Source organism: Theobroma cacao, chromosome 2 (assembly GCF_053813885.1).
Source record: "Theobroma cacao isolate CCN51 chromosome 2, ASM5381388v1, whole genome shotgun sequence".
In the NCBI taxonomy this organism is placed as follows: Eukaryota; Viridiplantae; Streptophyta; class Magnoliopsida; order Malvales; family Malvaceae; genus Theobroma; species Theobroma cacao.
The window spans coordinates 16211823-16236780 of NC_142640.1; the positions used below are offsets into that span (position 1 = coordinate 16211823).

At 34.1% G+C, this 24958-nt stretch overlaps 2 protein-coding genes across 3 annotated transcripts; both read left to right on the plus strand.

The window, feature by feature from the left end:
• Positions 1-1935: 1935 nt before the first annotated feature.
• LOC18608951 (squamosa promoter-binding-like protein 16) lies at positions 1936-6342 on the plus strand. 2 transcript variants are annotated; one of them, XM_018115131.2, is made up of 4 exons: positions 1936-2545; positions 3719-4169; positions 5256-5392; positions 5547-6342. In XM_018115131.2, the coding sequence occupies exons 2-4, from the start codon at positions 3961-3963 to the stop codon at positions 6131-6133; spliced, it is 933 nt and encodes a 310-aa protein (XP_017970620.1). In that variant the 5' UTR covers positions 1936-2545; positions 3719-3960; the 3' UTR covers positions 6134-6342. The 2 variants fall into 2 exon arrangements, with proteins under 2 accessions (XP_017970620.1, XP_017970621.1); XM_018115132.2 differs by lacking the exon at positions 1936-2545 and having other exon boundaries at positions 2599-4169.
• Positions 6343-7292: 950 nt separating this feature from the next.
• LOC148764107 (uncharacterized) lies at positions 7293-9087 on the plus strand. The gene is made up of 4 exons (XM_088803537.1): positions 7293-7489; positions 7664-8067; positions 8212-8433; positions 8585-9087. Exons 1-4 carry the CDS (start codon positions 7293-7295, stop codon positions 9085-9087), a joined length of 1326 nt encoding a protein of 441 aa, XP_088659663.1.
• Positions 9088-24958: the final 15871 nt, after the last annotated feature.

The following is a 24958-nucleotide window of genomic DNA, read 5'->3' on the forward strand; positions in this document are numbered from 1 at the left end:
TTATGAAAAAGTGTTGTGCTGATTTAAAATAAGTATAATATTTAAAAAAAAAATTAAATTTTTTTAAAAATTTCAATTAATTCTTATATTTTTATTGTGTTCAATCATATCTTTATATTTTTATTTTTAATCAAATAAGTTATCATAACTAATAATTGATTTAATCAAAATATCATTTATTATTTTATATCATGTGATATTGACATGTTAAGATATTATAATTAATGATAATGTGACGTATTGATAAATCATTTGATAATAACATGATATGTTAATTTAATATGTTAAAATAATCATGTGATATTTTTTAATTTTTACATAACGGCATATATGACAAATGATATTTTAACTGAGGGCTTTTTGATCCAAAATAAAAAATTTATTAAACCTTATAAAAAGTGAGAGTTTATTTAAATTTTTTTAATAATATAGTGATTTTTTTAAATAAGATATGTAAAAAAATTTTAAAAATGATAAAATGCTGCCATTGAAAACGGAAAAAGCAGCACTTGAGTTGCTTTGGCGTCGCTGTCTCGGAACCGGACTTTAGGGGTCAAAAGCCAAAATATTTTACGTGTTTAGCATTGAGGTAAGATTGAAACGCAGCTTTTAGCCCAAAAGCTCTGTTCCACTTCAATGCTAAACGGGGTGCGTCCGCCTTGAAAGCGTGAAGCCCAGGGGTTGAAATCCAATTTATGGTGTATGAGTCCTTGCACCGACTCATGAGTAGTTGATAATTGACGTTTTGGTGGAAAGATCTACGAATTAATGCGACACGGTTTTTCCACATTGGATCAAGCATGTTTGTGATTTCTCCTCCATTAGAATCATGGTAACAGAAAAAGTCTTCATTACCTGCATTTCCACATATGACAATACCACTGCTCCCTTACAGCTCTCAAACAAAAGACAAAAGACAAATTAGGACTTCTTTCCAGCTAAGCCATGGCACGAGCTGGGGAAGCTAAGGACCCATATAGAAAATATTAGGAGAAACTTCTTTACCCTAATCAAGAAGTGTTCACATTCTTGCTTCATTGAATTTCAAATTTCGACAGAAAAAAAGATATTTAAAATCACGCATGTGCTTGCATTTGTGAAATAAAACTAGTTTAGAAAAAGAATTGAATGGAGTTGGACGTATTACTATGATTCAAAAAAAAAAAATACAATACCACCATAAATAATGTCTATGAATGTCGGACGGCGCATACCATATTACACAATACCATCCATCAATGACCTCTTCTCCTTCATTTTACTCCCTATTTCAAATTCAGGCATTCATGTTTCCCTAGACTTAGCAACCCACCAATTCATGCAACAAAGCACTAGAAACATTTTTCTCAAGACAACGGTCTTTAGTATTGGTGTAAATTAACGAAATACTACTATTTCGTAAGGGCATGTATCCCTTAAATTCTGGTAGTAATTGTTCAGAGTAGTGTAATCAAGCTCACGCTGTCCTAGTCGAATAGCCAACAATTCCAATACTACCACATTAAATTGGTGCAAGTAATTGCTACTGCTTTGGACAGCAGGATATTCGCCTTGGCAGGGGGTGAAGAAAATGAACCGGAGATAGACTGTAGTATGCTAATGGGTTTCACATATTTCAAAGGTTTGACTTGAAATCTGAAAGACAAGAAGGCTTCAGAAACTGTTGTCTTAAAATCCAACGGATAAGAGTTTAAGACCAAGAAGGCGCATGTGGTCGGGGTTACTCAAAGAAACCCAAAGACTAAAGAGAAAAGACCCCAGAAGGAACAGACATCATGGAATGTGGAACACAAGAAGCTCTTTTCCACTCCCTTTGTACTTTTCCTTTCTCTCGCTTGAAAAGTTGAAAGCAACCACACCCTGTCCCTTTCCTTGCCTCTCGTTTTTTTTTTTATTTCTTTTTATTCTTTGGCTCTTTTGTGTTCTTTCTTTTCTCAATTTTCTACTCCCATTATTAATTTTTTTTATAGTTACTATTCAACTTGTTTCAAGGCTCCAAGCCTAAAAAGGAAGGAAACAGAGTTGGAAAGATCAACCCCCTTACCTTTCATGGTTATATATCTCCTTTGCCAATTCCATATCTCAATCTGACTCTTTTTCTCTCTCTCACTCGCACAGGTACACACCTCCGCGGTATTCCACATAAGTTGAATACATTATCCATTCTTTTGTGTTACTTCCAATAATTTCGTCATAGATTGGCTCAATCCCTTCTTCTGTCCTGCTACAGGAAAGCCAGCCAACCTTACTACTATTTCTCTCTCTTTTTGCAATTGCTAGACTTTTTCCATGGAACTGTTGTCAGAATATTAATGGCTAGGATTTGAAAGGCCTGTCTTCTTCTTTCCTTCCATGTTTCTTTAACTTCTGTAACTTGTAGACAAGTACTTCCGCACTTTTCCAGTTCTCCAATTCCTACTAAATTTTCACTTCAACTTTGCCACTTTTCCCTTCTCCTTTTGACGGTTTATCCGAAACTGGCAGTATAGAAGTTACTAAGATAAGATTCTTCCTCTCCTGTGCTAGATTTCTGGGATTCTCTCAGGTACCCTTTTTTTCACAACTTTTCTTTTCTTAACTGTCCTTTTTTATTTTATGTAATGTGTGTGGATATATATTTCAAGTTCACAACCGAAATTCTTCGATTATGAAATTCGATGTATTATAATTTTATGCTTTACTATAAATATAAAATATAAATTGTAGGGGGGTTTTTTTGCCTCTACTCCTTGCAATGATAACTATGTTACTAACGGGTAAAGAAGACCCATATGGTCCTCCCTTTTTCAGTCAATGAAAGTGGTAATAGCAACTTTTGCTCGACCTTCCAAGAAAAAATGTTCTCTGCTTTGGGAAATACTCGGTAAGAAAGTATACTACTAGTATACTGATTAAGGACAAGTTCTAGCTCTCATCGTGCAAGCATAACTTCCTACCCTAAAATCCGCTTACAACATTCAAATGATGAATTATTTTTAAAATGCTAAAGCCCAATTGGGACTTTTAATCTGAGTTTTGTTTGAAAAAATAATAATTTTGTGGTAAAGGCCTTTCTTTCTTTCCGAAAATATCTTGGCGACCACTTGTGGTTGGGATGCGAGTGCTGACTCCAATGACGTGACAGGTATGAAGCGTCTGAATTCCATAAAAGTTGCACTTGATTCAGGAGTTATGCAATGACCATTAAGGCCTCCCTTTAGCTTCTTCACTCTTTGCCTATATCTTTTTCCTTCCTCAATCCTCATGTGTTGCTTCCTGGACACTGCAACTAGCACTAGGGAGGGAGCCTAATTAAACTTCTTCCATTGGAATGGGTGGTTTGGTCAATGATTATTTCAGACATTTATAACTGTGCATCCACCTTGAAGTTTTCATTTCTACAATTAAACTTATCATTATTAATTATAATTGCTTTTAATTGTCAACGACTCCTGATTCGGTCATATGTGACTCACTTGTAGTAGGAATCACCTTATGTGTTTCAAACCGACCAATCTCCTTCCACTAATTGTTCTTGAAAGAAAGAAGAAAAAAAAATACTAGTAGGATATAGTACACCTAACTCTCCTAGGTGTAACTTTATGTTGTTATAATTTCGGAACAAAGGGTATCATCTGCAATTTTTTTGTGCAAGCGAGTATTCTAGTCATGGAATTTTTGCTTCGATTCTAGTTCTGTTCATATAGTATTAGGAATAATCATTTGATACTTGGAGCAGGTATTTAAGTTCAGTTGGAGAAAAATTTGGTTAAGGTGATGGGAATGAAGAATGGAAAATAAGAAAAACGGAAAAGTTGATGGGCTGTGACTTGAGGCGGATTGAAGGTAAGCTGAATGTTGCAGCAGCATTTCAGCTGTCAAGTCCGGTAGCACAATAAGTTAATCAGGCTTACTTAGCATTGTTGTATTGAGAGTTTGGGTGATTTTGAAGATACTTTTAAGGGTCCTGGGGTCCCTTTGATGGAGTCATCATCATCTGCTTCATTTAAAAGGGCTCGGGCACCTGGCAGCGGAAACCAAGTACCTTCATGCTTGGTTGATGGTTGCACTGCAGACCTCAGCAAATGCAGGGACTATCATCGACGCCATAAAGTATGCGAAGTCCACTCTAAGACCCCAAAGGTTACAATTAGGGGTCAGGAACAACGATTTTGCCAGCAGTGCAGCAGGTAGTAATGCTTTGCTTTATGCAAATGGAGCTGATTTGATTTTCCTAATCACATTACGTTTTCTGTTGGGTTCCTCATCTCGCTAATATTTCTATTTTCTAGATTTTTGTTTAGCAATGTTTTATTACTTGGCCTTTAAAGTTACCATCTATCCATTACGTTATAAGGTGGGGTTGTTTAAGCATTTACCTGACACAGTGACTGTTAGCATTCTAGTTTTCTTTGTTCTTTGGTCACTGATTTTTAGTAATGTGCAGTAAGAATGATTCAAGGTGCCTTTTTCTATGCTCTGTCCACCATAGTATTTGAATTTTAATATACTCATAACTCTGGTATTTTATAGTGATTTTAGCTTTATGAATATGATTTGGTTGTTTTGATTTTCTTTGCATGAAATGGTAGTTTTACTGTGAAATTTCTGAGTCAATATGGCTTAATAACCACTTACTAGTACAATTTGTTTTCGGTACATGTTTTGTGTATAAGTGTTGAGATATTGAGTTTCAGCATCCAATAAACTCTATTTGTGTGTTTGGCTGTGTTTCAGTATCTGATATGCTCAATGATATATGATTCTAATTATCATGAAATATGATTCAATGTTAATGTCTGAAGTCATCCTCATCCTACAGTGTGCAATTGTTTGTTTCCACAAGAAATCTAGAATTGATATTTGCAATATTCATGTCCAAAACATTTCTCAATTTGACAACAGCTCCTTTTTTGTGTGAATGTCCATGTTTTAAGTGCACTTGATTACAGAGCAAAGAGATGAAACCTATGATTTGAGAAGACATTGCGATGAGGAAACAGAATTTCTAAAGGTGATATCAGACTAACATAATTGATGCAGCTGCTTAAATCTGCGTTAAAACTGTCCTTTGTGACACTTGAATTCGTGTGTGTAGAATCTCTTGATTTTCTGACAGAATAATATTTGCCCTATGCATCATGAATACAGATTAATAGATGCTTTTATGGGATTTGCTCCTTTCAAGATTTTCTACCCCTTGCCCTCATTCCTTTTGTTGTGTATTTCATTTGATAAAGATAAGAGCTTAGTTTCTCTTGAATGCATTATATTAGGTTTCATTCATTAGTGGAGTTTGATGAGGGGAAACGAAGCTGTAGGAAACGTCTTGATGGACACAACCGACGTCGAAGAAAGCCTCAACCTGATTCTCTATCTGTAAATTCTGGAAGGTTTCTTTCCAATCACCAAGGTTTGACTGGATTTTATTGTTCAAATAAGAAACTTGTCTTACCTTCATTTATCATGAGCAGCAAAAGAATCAAACCCGTTGCCTTTGTATTCCAATGTAGTAGCTTAATGTGATGTATTTTGCTCTGTTTGATATAAATGAGACTCTGCCGCAGGTACTAGATATTTACCATTCAGTAACCACCAAATATTTTCCGCTACCGCTGTAACCTCTTCTTGGGTGGGGTCTGTGAAAGTGGAAACTGATATAAAGTCAGAGTTAAACTTCAGCAGCAGAAATAGCTTGTTCCCTGGATCCTCATCTCAAAACTGCAAAGAAGAAAAGCACTTCTCATTCTTACAAAGCACTAGTTTGTCACTCCCTGGAGTTTCTGTTTGTCAACCCTTTCTTGATGCCAATCCTTTATCAGGCAATGGTGGCAGCAGCCGGAAAATATTCTCAAATGGGTTAAATCAAGTCATCAACTCTAATCGTGCTCTCTCTCTTCTGTCATCCCAACCGGCTGAGACTGGGGAGATTGGTTTGAGCCCCTGCCCCATGGTGCAGTCTGGCCCAGCTTCATCCTTGAACCAAAACTTGCAATATAATGGTCTAGGAATGGAGGGTGAGCAAGTAGGATCTATTTTGGCCTCTGATGGCAGTAGTAACACCAACTTCCACGGAAACGAAATGTTTCAGACTGGGCATCCTGGGTCATCTTCAAGTGGTACTCACCATACGCTTTCCTTCTCATGGGAGTAGTATGTGCCGTTTCCATCTACACTTTCAAATAGATGGTTTTGAGTGATTAAAAATGCTTATCCCATAAATTACAATGTTTACAGCCTTTTAAGCGGTGGCATTTTGAAGTTGCAAATTTATGTACGTGTTTTTCCTCTAAAAAAATTATGTAGCCTTGTTCAAGTGAGTTCCAATGATGTATGAATCTTTTTCCGAGACAGATTATTTGATTCTGCGGTAGTACTTGTTCCATGTCATTAGATACTTGGTAGTCAGGACTCATTTATTCGTGCAAAAGACGAAAAGAGTTTACAGCAGAAGCTGCCCAAGTTATCCAAAACGCATTTAAAATTCTTTAGAGGCTTCACCACCTGAGCTGCAAGTGAATGATTTACGTTTGTGATGTCTTGATTCTTACAAGGTTGTATCCTGTGAGAGGGATAACTGTAGTAGAGGATTTGCTGGTCAATTTAATGCCTTGTGAGAGCGAAAATTATGGGGTCTACACGGTAACATCGTCTAAGTTGAGTGCAACCTTTGTCAATATCCGAATGTTGGCTAAGGAAACATGTGCTTAAGTAAAGCAGGATGACCTACCATTACAGATTGTTGAAAGGTAATTCTCAATCTGGAAGCAAGACTGATTGAAGACTAGGCGGGAAGCAACAGCTTTGAAGGTTGGAAAAGACACTTGGAGCATAAACGGTGGTGTTTCTTGACTGAATAGGCTGGAGGTTTCAAAACTTTTGGTTTTAGTCTTTATTTAAAGTTGCTGTCCTCAAAACGATGTGATGGTTGTCGTTTGGGTTTGCTGTTATTGTTACTTAGTCTTATACGTTTCTTTGTAGTGTCGTTTTAGTCTGTTTTCATTCTCTGTTGAAGGCCTAACGGCCATGGTTGGTCTGGTTCTCTTTATCATTGAGCTGTGTGTTGGTAAGTGTGAAATTTAGTGCTTGATTCGATTTGTCAGGAAGTATTGTTAAGTGTAAAACTTTAAATACTAAATGCTGAATATGAAGTAGTGCTTTTTGCCACCAAATTGAAAAATCTCTACTGCTCTCTTCTTCCTTTACTCCTTTGTTTACATATTGAATATTTCTAGAGAAATTTCATTAAATCTTTCTTCAATTGGTATCAGAGCACTTCAATTGATCTTAAGGGACCTCATTCGACGCTAACCATGACTTCTGGCTTCAACTCATCTGCTCCTCCAAAGTTCACAAGAGAGAACTATTCATTCTGGTGTGTGAAGATGGAATCATATCTCAGAGCCTTCACTCTTTGGGAGGTAGTGAAATCTGATGAAGAACTTGTTCAAAGGAAAGCTAATCCGACCATTGCTCAAATTAGACAATTCGAAGAGGAAAAATCCATAAGGTATAAAGCTTTGTCATTTTTACATTCAGCATAATCTGATGAGATATCTACTAGAGTTATGCATCTAAGAACTCCTAAATAGGTTTGGGATTATTTGAGGGATGAGTTTTTTGAAAGTGAAAGAACTAGACAGATTCAAGCATTTAATCTTACTTAGAAATTTGAAATGCTTAGAATGGAGAATAATGAAAATATTAAAGAGTTCTCTGGAAAATTGATGGGACTAGTTAATCAATTAAGGTTATTAGGGAGAGAGATTACAGAGGAAAGACTAGTAAGCAAGATGTTAGTGAGCTTACCTAAGAAATATGAGTCTAAGGTGTCCTCACTAGAAGATTCTAGGGATCTACCTCAGTTTAGCTTTAAGGAGTTAGTTAATGCTCTTGAAGGACTTGAACATAGGATAGCATTTAGACAGAGAACTACGGTTGATTTTGCTTTAGTGTCTAAGTCTGAACATGTGAAAATGAGTGGTAGTAGCTTTAAGAGCAGTTCAGATGACAAGAAAAACAAAGGGAAGAAGAATGGAGATAATAAGCAAGAAGATCAGAAGAAAGTGTATCCATCATGCCAACACTGTAAAAAAACTAATCACATAGAAAAATATTGTTGGTTTAGGCCTAATGTTAAATGCAGGGCTTGCAATTAACAAGGTCATGTAGAAAAGGTATGTAAGAATCGTTCTAAAGCACTTAAGAAAGTTGCTGTTATTGAGCATGTAGATGAAGATACTGATGAGGTTCTGTTTATGGCATCCATTGGGGAAAATTCCAGAAAAGCTAATAATTGGCTATTGGACAGTGCTTGCTCACATCTTTTGATAGGTAACAAATCTCTTTTCACTACTCTTGATACAAGCTTTAAGTCAAAAGTAAAGATAGGAGATGGAAACTATTTGGAGATACCTGGCGTAGGAATTGTTAATGTTGAGATTGATTCTGGTTGTAAGTGTATTAAGTGTGCATTATGTTCCTGATGCTGATCATGATCTGTTAAGTGTGGGACAGTTGACTAATAAGCGTTATACTTTACTGTTTAAGAATGATGGCTGAACTGTGTATGATCCTCATGGTATTGAAATGTTTACTCTTGAAGTAAAGAATAATTGCTATCCAGTTAATCTGGCTAAAACGGATCATTTAGCATTATACAATGAATTGGATGTGTCTGACATGTGGCACAAGAGACTTGGCCATGTTAATTACAATTCATTGGCACTCATGTCTTCAAGGAATCTGGTGGAAGGCTTACCAGGTATCTCAAAACTAGATAAGCTTTGTCAAGCTTGTCAATTTGGAAAGCTGACTAAGAGACCATTTCCTAAACAAAGCAGTTGGAAGGCTACCAGAAAACTTGAATTAGTGCATACAGATCTTAGTGGTCTAATGAAGACTGCCTCACTTAGTGGAAATAGATACTATATCATCTTTATTAATGATTATATAAAGTTTTGTTGGATATTTTTCTTGAAGCAGAAATCTAAAGCATTGAGGTACTTCAAGAAGTTTAAGGCAGTTGCTGAAAATTTCTCAAGTCAAAGTGTCATCACTTTGAGAATTGATAATGGCAAAGAGTACACATCTGTTGAGTTTGAGTAGTACCTTGAGTCCTTGGGAGTCTAGCATCAGCTAATCATTCCATTTAGCCCTTAACAGAATGGAAAAACTGAAAGAGTGACTAGAACTTTACAAAGATGGGAAGATGCTTGCTGTTCTAGATGAAAATGCTAAGGGTATTTTAGGCAAAAGCAGTAAATACTACTAATTACCTTTTAAATAGATCCTATACTATAGCAAAACACCTTATGAAATGTGGTTTGATAATAAACCAAGGGTTTCTCACTTGAAAACATTTGATAGTATTTGTTATGCAAGGACACTAGATGCTAAGAGGACAAAGTTTGATCCTAAATCAGTTGTAGCTGTGCTAGTTGGATACAGTGAATTTGCAAAAGGAAACAAACTATATGATATTGAAATTAAGAAGGTTTTTGTGAGTAGGGATGTGGTATTTGATGAGGGTCACAGCTAGAATTGGACAAATACAAATACAAGACAGGTTGAGTCTGCAGGTACTGCTAAGGATATGCTACAGAATAATTCAGATGATGATTCTGACTTGGAGGATGAAAGCAAAGCTGTGAGAGGCACAAGGAGCTTAGAAGAAATTTATAGCAGGTGTAATTTTGACCTAGTTGAACCTTCAAGCTTTAGGGAAGCATACTCAAAACAACACTAGAAATCAACCATGGATGTTGAAATATAGATGATCATGAAAAGTGGGACATGGACTCTAGTTGATAGACCTACTGACAAAAACATCATAGGAGTCAAGTGGATTTATAAAACCAAACTTAATCCTGATGGTTCTGTAAACAAGTATAAGGCTTGATTGGTGGTTAAAGGCTATGATCAAGTTTATGGGGTTGACTATATGGAGACATTTGCTTCAATGGCCAGACGTGACACAATAAGGATGCTTGTTGCTTTGTCATTAAGGGAAAGATAGAGAATTTATCATCTTGATGTCAAATCAGCTTTCCATAATAGCATTCTTACTGAAGACATTTATATTGAGCAGCTTGAGGGTTATGTGCAGTAGGGGTTTGAGAAAAAGGTATGCAAGCTTACTAAGGCACTCTATGGCCTGAAGCAAGCTCCAAGAACCTGGTATACAAGAATTGATGATCATTTCAAGGATCAAGGGTTTTAAAGGAGCATAAATAAGTCAACACTGTATGTGAAGTGTGAAAATGGCACTATGTTACTCATTGTAGCACTCTATGTTGATGATTTTTTGATTACTGGACCTGAAGGTCAATATCTAACTAAGTTTAAAACTTAGATGAAGAAGGTGTTCGAAATGACAGACTTGGGGGAAATGACTTATTTTGTTGGGATAGAGGTTATACAATTTACTGATAAGGTTGTTTTACATCAAGAGAAATATGCAAAGGACTTGCTCAATAGGTTCAAAATGAGTATGTGCAAGGCTGTAAATACTCCGTTGAGTACTGGTGCCAAGTTTTGCAGAGATGATGGTACTGCTAAAGCAAATGGGCAGTTATATAGAAGCATCATTGGTTCTTTATTATATTTAGCAGCTATAAGGCCTAATATAATGTTTGCTACATGTGTACTGTCAAGGTTCATGCAAGATCCTACAAAAACTCATTTTACAGTAGCTAATAAGATCTTGAGGTATGTGAAGGGAACGAAGGATTATGGATTAGTGTACATGAAGCAAGAGAGCAGTCAGCTAGTAGGTTTTTCAGACAGTGATTAGGCTGGTTCTTTAGATGATTCTAAAAGTATAGGAAGGTTTTGTTTTTCTTTTAGCAGTGCAGTCTTTGCTTGGAATTCAAAGAAGTAGCAAGTGGTTGCTTAGTCAACAGTTGAGGCTAAGTACATTGCTTGTGCAGCTATTACTAACCATGCTCTATGGTTAAGGAAGTTACCAGTTGAGCTAAGATTCAAGCAAGTCAAGGGAACTCTGATCAATGTAAACAACATGTCAGCAATTGCTATCGCAAAGAACCCTGTTCAACATGGAAGAACAAAGCATATCAGAGTCAAGTACCATGCTTTGAGAGATGCTGTAAAGGAAGGTGAAATTGAATTGGTTCATTGTGTAACTATTGATCAGGTTGCTGATATGTTCACCAAAAGTTTGGGAAAGGAGAGATTTGAGTATTTGAGATTATGTCTTGGAGTTCTTAAAATTGAGAATTATGGGGTTGTGTTGAAAGGTAATTCTTAATCTTGAAGCAAGACTGATTGAAGATCAAGCGAGAAGCAAAAGCTTTGAAGGTTGGAAAATACACTTGGAGCATAAATGGTGGCGTTTCTTGACTGAATAGGTTGGAGGCTTCCAAACATTTCGTTTTAGTCTTTGTTTAAAGTTGTTGTCCTCAAAAAGATGTGATGGTTGTCATTTGGGTTTGCTGTTATTGTTACTTAGTCTTTATATGCTTCTTTGTAGTGTCATTTTAGTCTGTTTTCATTCTCTGTTGAAGGCCTAATAGCCATGGTTGGGCTGGTTCCCTTTACCGTTGAGCTGTGTATTGGTAAGTGTGAAATTAGTGCTTGATCCGATTTTTCAGGAAGTATTGTTAAGTGTAGAAGTGTAAATACTAAACGTTGAATATGAAGTAGTGCTTTTTGCCACCAAATTGAAAATTCTCTACTGCTCTCTTCTTCATTTACTCTATTTACATATTGAATTTTTCCAGAGAAATTTCATTAAATTTTTCTTCACAGATGTTCCAAAGAAGCTTTTATTTTAAAAATCTCAATATTTTTGTTTTTGGTTAAAAATGGTAAGTTCATTGAAAATAAAATAGCTTTATAGAAACATCAATATGGGACCGAGTCTCAATAGTTTGAGTTTATTGTGAGTTGTCCCTATAACATTCACAAATAAAGCAAGTGAAATACAATCAGGAGGCCTATTGAACAAAATGAAATCTTGCTCCCCGAGCCATATGCAAACATCAATAAGGGAACCATAAGAGTGATTAACAGTGATATTATACTCCATCAAATGGATAGTCATTTAGAAGTCAGTTTCAACCACAACATTGTTTATCCCAAGAGAGGCAGCAGTTTGGAATCCATCACGAATTGCCCATAGTTTCCCACTAAGGCTTATGGTGGCACCAAGTATACTTGAGAAGCTAGCAATGAACCTCCTTCATGATTTTTGATTACTCTTCCTGCCCCAACAGGACTAACGTTAGCTTGAGATGAGCCATAGATGTTAATTTTTGTTAAAACTGAGATCAACCTTAAGCTCTTGATGTATGGCGCCAAGCTGGAAGATTTAAATGAAGAAGATGATGTCTCGTGGTGATAGATCGTGACTTTATACCAAGCATATTTTATTATTATGTGTTTTTTTCCTCTAATAGCTAACACGTGTAGTGATTCTACTTGTGGCTTATGTACCTCAACCGACAGTAGTGTAATGTGTTCACTATCTTTTGTTTTTTCTGTTTTATATTCTACAGTATATTATAGAATCGATAACTTATAACATGTTTGATTGAGGGAATGACTAACCTTTACTCTTAAGAAACAAATGTTCCTTTGTTTGCTTCCCACATGTTTCAAGGAATAGCCATTTCTCTATAATGATTATTCCTTAAAATAAGTTAAAACTAAAGAATAGTTAATGCCAACACTCCCCATTGTATTAACTATTCCTTGGTTAAGGAATACCTTTAAAAAACGATATAGACCTAAATATCTTTTATAAGTTTAAAAAATTATATATTATCTATTACAAAAAAATAATTTAAGTTTAAAAATTAATTAAAATTATTAATATTTGACTCATAATAACATCTAAATTATAAATAAAATATTAATGTTTTAAAATATTAATACTTAAATTATAATTTAAATATTAATATTTAAATTATCAATTATTAATATTATTATAAAAAAGAAAAAAGTTTACAATTTAAATTATATATTATCTAAATAATATTTTAATTTTAAAAATTAATTAAAATTATTTATATTTTAATCATAATAACATTTCAATTATAAATAAAACGTTAATATTTAAATTATCAATTATTAATATTATTCCAAAAAGAAAAAAAATTTAAAACTTTAATAATATATTATAAAAAATATTTTAAATTTAAAAATTGATTAAAATTATTAATATTTTAATCATGATATCATTTAAATTATAAACAACAATATTAATATTTAAATGATCAATTATTAATATTTTAAATTAATTATAAATTATTAATATTTAAAAAATAAATAAAATAAAAATAAATAATCATAATAACATTTAAATTATAAATAAAATATTAATATTTTAAAATATTAAAGATTAAAATATTAATAAAATATTAATATTTAAATGATCAATTATCATATTTTAAACAAATTATAAATTATTAATGCTTAAAAAATAATATAAAATAAAATTAAATAATCATATATCTATATAATAAATAGTATTTTTGTCTTTTTATACTCTATTCGTTTTTTATTCCAAAGTTATTTTTACCTACCAAATATCACAATAAACCATTGTCACGACTCGAAACTCCCATCGGGTCTGTGACAATCGCCGCGACGTCCCGATAGACACTCATTACCTCGAATGCCGATCAAAACCCCGCAAGGCTTAGCATCAGCTTCCGCATCTCCCCGGTGAGCGACAGTTATTAAATTTTGCATTTCAAGAAATCATAAGTCGTTTTCAAATCAAAACAATAAAATATTATTTTCTAGCTCACAGGGGCATTTTCGTCATTTTTTTTGAAAATACCGAAACCCACCAAAAACATGGTGTAAAAGCTAAATATGTTCATACATACTTTAAGCAGATAATTGAAGTATAAAATTACTTTTACAATGACACGTGGGCTTCTAACTAACTAAGAAAGTGTAGGGCTACGAACCCTTACTTTCTAGGATGTAACTCCGAGATTAATTCTCGTATTAATCAACTATCAACAAACTATCCTGAGCTTGAAAAAAATGGATAGGAAGAGGGGTGAGATTACATACTCTTAGTGAGTAAACAATTACCATCAAAAGCATCTAAAGCTGAGTAGATGGAGACAATATAAAAACGTTATATCTCAATAATGTTCATAACGCAAAATTCGTTTCAATCTATACCAAACAATTTCTTTTCATCAAAATTTTTTGGCTTATGAATTTCTTAAACTTGGCCCCTGCCAGAATCATTCTCGCGAGTACCTTCGTCAAGGTATCCCACTGAGACCGCCAAGGCTGTTAAATGTTCCATACCCAAAATCATGTTTTCGCATCTGACACACAGCCGTTCCTTGGCGTTGGTTGAGTCTCACTCTCATGTGGTGGCCCGAACGTGAGGTGCACTCAAATCTTACCTTAGGAGATTCTTTATCTAACATCTCCCCCTGGAGGTAAGCATATAATTGGGTTACTGTGCCCCTCTCTTAGCAATCCACGAAAACCCCCACCATTGTAGTGACCGTTTAATATACCACCAGACCCATAAAATTTTCAGTAGCATAATATGGTGAATAAAATGTAATATAGTCTACCGAGACCAACCCAAAACCATTCATATATTTCATGCCAACCTCAAAAATTTAGCCATCATGCTATCATAGTGTCATAAGCCATAATTTCAATAACATATAAAATCATAAATTCAACACAGTCTCCATATACTCAATTTTCCCAAAACAATATTTGATTTCAAAACCAGTATAAATCTCATTTTTATTAAAAAACATTTTAATTAGAAAACATAATATTTTATAATTTAAACTCATCATTCAATAAAAGCATCAAACAAGTATAATTACTCTAGATATTTAAGACGATAAATTGTCCACTCATAGTATTAAGAGTAGAAATACTCATATTTTCAGGCCACGGGTACAATCCTTTACTCATATCCAATGGCTCACCACCTAGCCATAATCCATGACACATATTCCAATTAAATTGTGTCTAACAGTCATAAGCTATTTCAGGCTCGATATATATGCGTGATATGAAATGAAAAATGCACGGGTAGCCATTTAGACCCGGTATTGGCCTAATTCGATTTTTCATCCGATAAATTGGCCAATGCGTCCAATTTCACTCCAACTTGCTCCATTTCTTTTCCAATTCCTCAATTCACCAAAAACTATTATTTCTTAATAAAATCACCTAGAATAACATCCCATTCTTCCTCATTATTCACTTAGAGAATTCGGCTATTGATGGGCACCAAACCTTTGGTGGTTTTCTTCATTTGTTTTCATGCTACACATCATTAATCACCTAAAAACACTAACATACCTAAAAATCAAACCAATCCAAGATCATTCTCTCTCCATACCCATTTTGACCAGCCATGAATTAACCATGAAAGAATGCTTTTCAACTATGAAAATTAAGAAAAAATGCATGAGTAAGGTAAATAACTAGCAAAATTAAAAAAATTTTACCTTTGCTTGATCAAATCCTTGAATTCCAACACTTTCTCTTTGATTTTTCCCACCTAGGGTTTGTTCTTCCTTGGTTTCTCTTCTCTTCTGGTTTGGCCGACCACTATGGGAGAAATGGGCTGATTTTTACGCCTTTTTATAAAGAAACAATAAAATAATAAAAGCATGACACATGGCATTTCCTTATTGGTTCAAATTTTAAATATTTGACTTTTAATTCTTTAATTCTCCACCACACATTTCTCATGTTTATCCATTTCCATGATGAATAAAATCCCTTGATCTTGACAAGTGTCGAGGGTGAAAATTTATCGATTTACCCTCGAGGTGGTAAAATTACTGTTTTGCCCCTATACTCAAAAAATATCGAAATTACAACTTTTTCACTTATCAACCTCAAATTATACTCCAATGAGTCAAATGTGATCAATCTTGATCAAAAACCTCTTCCAATATTCCAATTTTATCCTCAGGTGGTAAAATTACCATTTTTCCCTTAGATAGTGAAAATTCTTATTTGACTCCAAATTAATCTTTGAACTCCGAATCACCATTTTAAGTCATTCTTTGACTGTAAAATTTTGAATTTCACCTTAAAATCCCTATTTGAACTAGTTCGAGGCTTAATTGACTTAATGGTACCATTAGGGGCAATATCGTCTTTTAATGATTTCTCGAACTTCCTAAATATGCAAACATTCTATTGAGCATGTAAATGACGTCATAATTATTTTATAGAACAGGGTTTGACAGCATTAACCCCCTTAAAATAAAATTTTGTCCTCAAAATTTCACTTATCAAACTCAAAGAAAAGGTGGGATATTTTCTTCCATTATTTCCATATACTTCTTGTTTATCTCACAGGTATGAAATATCAATCTTCTTAATCATATTAATCCATCTCGTACAGCTTAACCATGCTATAGATCATATTTCCTTGATATTATCTCCTCAACTATTTTCCCAAAGTCTCTTATGTTCACATAGTTCAATTTCTGATAAAATTTCGTATCATTGTACTACCTACATCACTCATCATGTATTAAGTTTGAAACTTAATTCACTAAAAATCATTCTTCATTTTAGTTGATCACAATATCAACCCCACATATGTGTATATGCCTTATAATCCCATTTATGCTTCCAAGATCTACCTTGATTTGATAATTGAATACGATGTAGTATCACAATTCCTCATAGTCATCCCTTTGTCCTCAATCATCTTTCATGCCTCTATATTGCTTTGTATCCTTCTTGTACTTTGACATTAATTTGTTACTTAAGATTTAAATTCATTTGAACTTTGTATATGAAATACCCCATACTTTGATATGGTGATAAATAAAGTTGATCGATTGCAAATTGAGGTCAATTAAAATGTTTAAAAGTGATAAAAGACGAAAGAAGTAGTTTAGGATAAAATATTCCGCAAGTGAGAAAAAAATAATAAAATAATAAAAATTTTATCGGAGGAGAATTTGTGAGATAAAAGGTGATTTGAAAGTCAAGTGAAGCATAATAAGGTATTTTGGGTACCAAGGAGACAAGATAAAATTTTTAGAATAAAATAATATTTTATTAATGAAAAATAATATTAAAATATTAATATTTAGCTAGATATCGAAATCAGTCATGAAGAAGGATCATATGGTTGATCCAAGTGGGGGAGAAGATGACAAGCCCGACTCTATAAAAATATTTGTCATGGCATACATGTGATGGATAGCATGTTTGCATGCTAGGAGAGTCCCGAAAAATTTACAAAAGTCGGTATTGTACCTAGAGGTACAACAAAGTTGATTTAAGCCTCGAACTAGATCAAATAGAGAATTTACGATGAAATTAAGAATTTTAAAGTCCCAGAATGATTTAATATGGTGATTTGGAGTTCGAGGATCAATTTGGAATCAAACTGAAATTTTCGCTATCTAGGGGCAAAATGGTCATTTGCCACCTGAGGACAAAATGGAAATTTTTAGAAAAGATTTTTTGGCCCCATTTGACTTATTGGAATATGATTTGAGGTTTAGAAGTGAAAAAAAATTTTAATTTCGGTATAATTTGGAGTATAGGGGTAAAATGGTAATTTTACCATCCTAGGGGCAAAACAGTAATTTTCCACCACCAGGACATTTTTCCAGCACATGGTCATCTCTTATCCTCATTTTGACCAATGACTAATTGTGTGGTGGAGATAAAAAGGATTAAAATTTTTAAAGTTTTAAAAACAGGCCAATGACATGATGCCACATGTCATGCCTTTATTAATTTATTATTTTCCTTTTTAAAAGGCACAAAAATCAGCCCATCTTACACCCCATGGCCGGCCAAACCAGCAAGAAGAGAAAGAAAACAAAAACAAAACCTTAGAGAGAGAAAATCAAAGAAAAAGTGTGAATTTTCAAGGAAATTAAGTGAAAAAGGTGAGATTTTTTCTATTAAGCTTGAGTTTTCTTATTCCCAAGTATTTCTCCTTATTTTTCATGATTAAATTACATGTTTTCATGATGAATTGATGGCTGATCAAAATGGGTTAGGAGAGAGAAAGTTGTTAGATTAATTTGATTTTAAGTTATGTTAGTGTTTTTAGTTAGTTTAGCATATTTAGGAACAAAACAACAAGAAAAGAATTTATTTTCCTCCATTACCATTATTGGCCGAATTTTCTAGGAGAATATTGGCTGCTGATCTTGATGTTTATTTGAGGAATTATGATGAATAATGATGAATTATGAGCCTAGAAAAATAATGGGAATTTTCAGAGCAAAAATATGAATTTTTACTCACTAGGGGTATTTTCGTAATTTGCTATCGAGATTGATAAATTGAATCTCATTCACAGTCACTAAGGTAATTTAAGTATAATTGGAGTGTAGAAAGTGAGAAGAATTGATTTGGAGTTAAATTGGAGATAATAGGTCGAATTAGGTCAGCACCGCATTTAAGTGGTAGTCGGATAAGTTGTATATCATATCATGCATATATACCGAGCCTGAATTGATTTTATAATGGTCAAGCATTGATGTGGTGAATTATATATTATACATTGTGGATAGGTGGTGAGCAAAGTACACTGGCAAAAGTACAAAGATTGTGCTTGGAGACTGGGATTAGGAGTACATCGACTCCTAGAACTGTGAGTGAACTTATTATCGTCTTAATTATCTAGAGTAGTTTTATACAATTGTGTGATTTTGTGGAAAATGGGTTTAAATGGTAAATTGCTATGTTTTAGGAGAAATTGTGATTTTCTAAAATGATTTTATAAATTTTCTAGAAAATCGAATACTGGTTTTAAAAATAGAGTAATTGAAAACTGCTTGCTTGTGTTGTAAATTTATGGTTTTAAATTGAATGACTTATGACAATATATGAGCATGAATGGCTAAACTGATTTTGGTGTTAAAATTATTTGTACTGAGTATTCAGCCTTAAGAGGCTAGGTTGCGATAAATTGCCATGTCATGCTAGAATGAATTTTATTGATTGGTGGAGTATATATTAATTATTCACTACAGAGGGGGTTTCGTGAACCAGCCTATTAGAGGGGCATGGTAAACTCCATTATATTCTTACCTCGAACGAAAAAGGGCGTAGGGTATCTCTTGGGGTAAAGCTTAGGGTTCACTTCACGCCAAACCACCACGTGAAGGGGAACTCAGCCAACGCTGAGAAACGGCTGTATTTTTCTCAAACTAAAAATATATTTTAAGTGTATACAAAAATTTTAACAACCTTGGAGGACTCGGTTGGATGCCCTGCACAAGGTATCACCGAGTATGAGTTTTGGCACGAGCCAAAGTTTTAAGAAATTCATAAGCCAAGTTGATTACTTGACTTATATGGATTGATTTTATTTGGTTGAAATGAGTTGAAAGGTAATGAAATTACAGTATGATGACTTATTTCAATTGTCTCCATTTGCTCGACTTTAGATAGTTTAGATGGTATCTGTTTACTCACTGGAATTTTATAATCTCACCACCCTCATTTCCTCACATTTCAGGCTCATGGAATTTCATAGTTAGCTGACTTTGACAAGGACCTTCATTTGGACTCGAATCGGTAAAAGCTGTAGGTTTCCAGCTTCCGATGCATTTTGGTTAGATGTGGGCCCACGTGTCACTGTAAAAGAAATTTTATACTTTGGTTATTTGCTTTATAGTATATATGAATATAATTAACTTTTATGCTATAAGAATTATGTACCGATAGTTTTATGAAAATTATTTTACAAGAAAATACTTTATTTTATTGAATACTTTTATTATATTCAAATGGTCAAATTTTCACTTCAAATGAACGTTTTAGATACTTAATTTGTTTTTAAATCATTAAATATATATTTTTTGCTTACCTACTACATTTTTCGCAAGTTTCAAAATTTTTGACAAAAATGACGAAAATGCCCTTGTGAGCTAGAAAACAATATGTTATGTTCTGATTTGGAAATGATTTGTAATCCTTCGAATTTTGATATTTGATAACTATTGCTCACCGAGGAAGTGCGAAAGTTGATACAAGAGTCTTGTGAGGTTTCGATCGACATTCGGGGTGAATAATGTTTGTCGAGGCCTTGTGGAGGTTGTCACGAGCCCGATGGGGAGTTTCGGGTCGTGACAATATACCTCAAGTATTTTTGAGTTCTAATTTCCACAATATAATAAGAAATTCTTACAGCAATATTCCATATGAACTCATTTACTATATTATTCTTGAAACCTTTATTTACCGTTTGATATTAACATCCCTTGTTACTATCTCACATCTTCATCTATAAGCATCTCCAAAACTCCTCATGTCCTATGTCCCACCTTAGGACATTCTTCTTAGACTACGTCCACCTAAGGTTACAGTATTATAAGCTTCAACAAAACACTAAACATCTTTAGGATCATCATCATCCTGATCTTTTTTCGAGTTCATTTCAAGTTTTCCCTTCTTCTTCTCTTGCCATCCCCTTACATTGCTCCCACAGCCTGTGGGGAGAATGTCTAATGACCAATGCAAATGCATCCTATTCAATCTAACCTCATTTAACCTAACTCGAGGCCACGTAGTGTCAATGTGGATTTCTTAAAACAACTTTAAAACCAAAAATTTTAAAATCCAAAGCTTTAAAACCAAAATCTCTGATCTTTAAACCATGCTCTGATACCACTTTAATTGTCACGACTTGGAACTCCAATCGGGCCTGTGACAACCGTCTCGACGTCTCGATAGACACTCATTACCCCGAATGCCAATCAAAACCCCGCAAGACTTAGCATTAGCTTTCGCATCTCCCCGGTGAGCGACAATTATTAAATCTCGCATTTCAAGAAATCATAAGTCATTTTCAAATCAAAATAATAAAATATTATTTTCTGGCTCATAGGGGCATTTTCGTCATTTTTCTTCAAAAATACCGAAACCCTCCAAAAACATGGTGTAAAAACTAAATATGTTCATAAATACTTTAAATTAGTTAACTAAAGTATAAAATTACTTTTATAGTGACACGTTGGCTCCTAACTGACCAAGAAAGTGCAGGGCTATGAACCCTTACTTTTTAGGATGCAACTCCGAGATTAATTCTCATCTTAATCAACTATCAACAAACTATCTTGAGCCTGAAAAAAATGGATAGGAAGAGGGGTGAGATTACATAATTTTAGTGAGTAAACAATTACCATCAAAAGCATGTAAAGCCGAGTAGATGGAGACAATATAACAACATTATATCTCAATAATGTTCATAACGCAAAATTCGTTTCAATCTATACCAAATAATTTCTTTTCATCAAAATTTCCCGACTTATGAATTTCTTAAACTTGGCCCCTGCCAGAATCATTCTCACTGGTACCTTCGTCAAGGTATCCCACTGAGACCGCCAAGGCTGTTAAATGTTCCATACCCATAAACATGTTTTCGCATCTGACACACAGCCGTTCCTTGGCATTGGCTGAGTCTCACTCTCACGTGGTGGATCGAACGTGAGGTGCACTCAAATCTTACCTCAGGAGATACTTTATCCAACATCTCCCCCCGGAGGTACGTATATAATTGGGTTACCGTGCCGCTTTCATAGGCAGTCCACGAAAACCCCCACCACTGCAGTGACCGTTTAATATACCACCAGACTCATAAAACTTTCAGTAGCATAATATGACGAATAAAATGTAATTCGGTCTACCGAGACCAACCCAAAACTGTTCATATATTTCATGCCAACCCCAAAAATTTAGCCATCATACTACCATAGTGTCATAAGCCACAATTTCAATAACATATAAAATCATAAATTCAACACAATCTCCATATACTCAATTTTCCCAAAACAATATTTGATTTCAAAATCAATATAAATCTCAATTTTATTAAAAAATATTTTAATTGGAAAACATAATATTTTATAATTTAAACTCACCATTCAATAAAAGCATCAAACAAGTATAATTACTCTAGATATTTAAGATGATAAGTTGTCCACTCACAGTATTAGGAGCAAAAATACTCCTATTTTCAGTGTCACGACCCGGAACCTCCCTCGGGCCCATGACAACCGCCGCGACGTCCCGATTGACACTCATTACTCGGAATGCCAATCGGAACCTCGTAAGGCTTACGTATCAGTTTCTTGCCTTTCTTGTGAGCAATCGTTGTTAAACATTCCGTTTTAAACAATTACCAGTCGTTTTCGGCTCAAGTAAATCAAAAGACAAAAATTATTTTTTTTTTAAAAAGGATTTATAGGCAAATATTACTATTCAAAATATTGATTAAAATATAGTATTTTTATATAAAACAATATTTATAGAAACACGTGTAAGTAATCTTTTGCAACGTGGAAGTAAAATAAATTCAAACATACAATAATTTACAAAGTTATAATGTTCAATAATAATTACAATGACAAGTGGCCCATAAATACACCAAGTATTAGTGATAGTAATCTACTGTCTGTGAGATAGGGGGTCAACTGGAATTCTTTACAAAATCTAGTATCTACAAGTTACCACAGGCCTAAAATATTTGGAAAGAAGGTGGGTCAGATTTTGCAATCTCAATGAGTAAACAGACATTATTATAAATATCTAAAGGCGAGTAAAATGGAGGCAAGTTTAAACAACAAATCACAAACCATTTCATAAGGTTTTCAATTTATTTCTTAAACCATAAAATATTTGTAATTTACCAAAACAGTTGTTAAGGCTTATGACTTTTATTAGAAACAGGGCTCAAGCCAAAAGCTAGTCCTCGGGGATACCTTGGCCGAGGCATCTAACTGAGTCCGCCAAGGTTGTTAAGATATTTACATGTTAAACACATGTTAGTTTTGAAAACAAGCCGTTCCTTGGCGTTGACCGAGTTACACATTCACGTGAGGGTTCGACGTAAAGTGAGCTCTAACACTACCCTGGGAGTTACCTTCCTCGCCTCTACAACCGGATTAACTATGCAACCGGGTTTACCGTACCCCTCTAATAGGCAGTCCACGAAAACCCGTCACTGCAGTGACTAAACCCACCAATTTTAATAAAATTTCGACAGTATAACGTGGCTTTTATTTATTTATCCAGCCTGCATAGTAAAAGACAGCTTACATAAATTCCCAATGCAATTATAAAATATAGCCACATATACTCATATTTCATAAGCCATTCATAGGAAAATATATTTTTCAAGACAATTGGCAGCCTCCAATTACTCAATTTCATGATCAACAGAATATATTTATTTGTCACATTTATTTCTAAAACATCAAAAGTCCCACTTTAATCTCATTTTCGTTTCATAAAATACATAAAGAGCATTTAAAAATAAACTCTAGATAATTTACAATAATAATAGGTTTACTCACAGTTTGTACAAATTAAATGCTTTCTAGGTGCCCCGATCACTAATCGTCAGGTACGACTTCCTTGCCTTTATCGGAAGGCTCTCCTCCTAGATACATTGCAAAAATTACACAATTCACCACATTGATGCTAAATCACTATATAATTGACTTAAATCCTATACTAATGCATGGTATGAAATGCAATAGCCTAAAACGGCTTAAACGCGGTATTAACCTATTTTTGGCACTTTACCTGATAAATTACTGACGCACTCTATTTTAGCTCTAAATTGTCCCATTTTCTCTCCAACATTTCTAACCATTAAATATCAGTCAATAACCCTCTAAAATCACCAAAATCAGCTCACTTTCCTCCTTGGAAAATTCTGTCAAAAATGGGACATTAACTCGGTTAATTTTCCACTTTGTTTTTCTATCACATTTAACCATTTTTCATCATTTTCTCTTAATTTCTCTTAGAATAAATATCAGTTCATCATCATTGTACATCACTAAATATTCAGCCAAGGGTGGGTATTGTGATAATTTCATGCTTTCTTGCCCTATTTGATTTCTATACACATTTAACTAACTAAAACTACCAATTTAACTAAGAATCAAAACATAAAAATTTCAAAATCCTTCCCTTTGAAATTTGGCCAGCCCTTTGTATCACTTTTTGATCTCTCTCCTCAAGCATGCTAAATGGAAACAAAGGCATAGGAAAGGTAGAAATCAAGCTAAAGTCGAAAAATCTTACCGTTAGACGCTTAAACAGACGAAAAACGCGAATTCCCCTTTGAATTTTTTAGTTTTCCTTTGGTTTTTCTCTTTTCTTCCTTTCCTCTCTATTTTCTCTCTTATTTTCTCCTTATGGCCAACCATCACCTGATGTGGGGTTTAAATGGGCTGATTTTTCTTTAAAATAATAATAAATCATTAAAAAGTGCCATGTATCACTTTTCCATTGACCTGTTTTTAAAATTTCATCCTTTAAACTTCAATTTTTTCACCACTTAAAATACCATAGTTATTCATACCAAAAATAAATAAATCCTATGATTTTGACAAGTTTTGGGTGGTGAAAATTACGATTTTACCCCGGGGCGACAAAATTACCGTTTTGCCCTATGTTTCGAAAATTGCCGGAATTGAAATTTTTCACTTCCTATCATTAAATTATACTCCAAATAGTTAATCTTGATCAAAATTTTCACTCCATGATCAAATTATTATCTTAGGTGGTAAAATGACGATTTTACCCCTAAACATCAAAATTTTTAATTTTTCCCCAAATGAACCCTCGAACTCCGAACAATCATTTTTAGTCATTCCTGGACTGTAAAATATTAAGTTTCATCCTACGATTCCTATTTGAACTAGTTCGAGGTTAAATCAACTCAAGTGTTCCGTTAGGTACAATACCGAGTTTCGTCTATTCTTAGGGGCTTTCCTAGCGTAATAACATGCTACTCAGTGCATGTATGTCATGACATGTGTTTATAGGGTCGAGTTTTACATTCAGTCCGCTGGTACAGTTCTTTACCCGTATCCAATGGCTCACCACCTAGCCATAATCCATGACACATATTCCAATTAAATTGTGTCTAACAGTCATAAGCTATTTCAAGCTTGATATATATGCGTGATATGAAATGAAAAATGCACGGGTAGCCATCTAG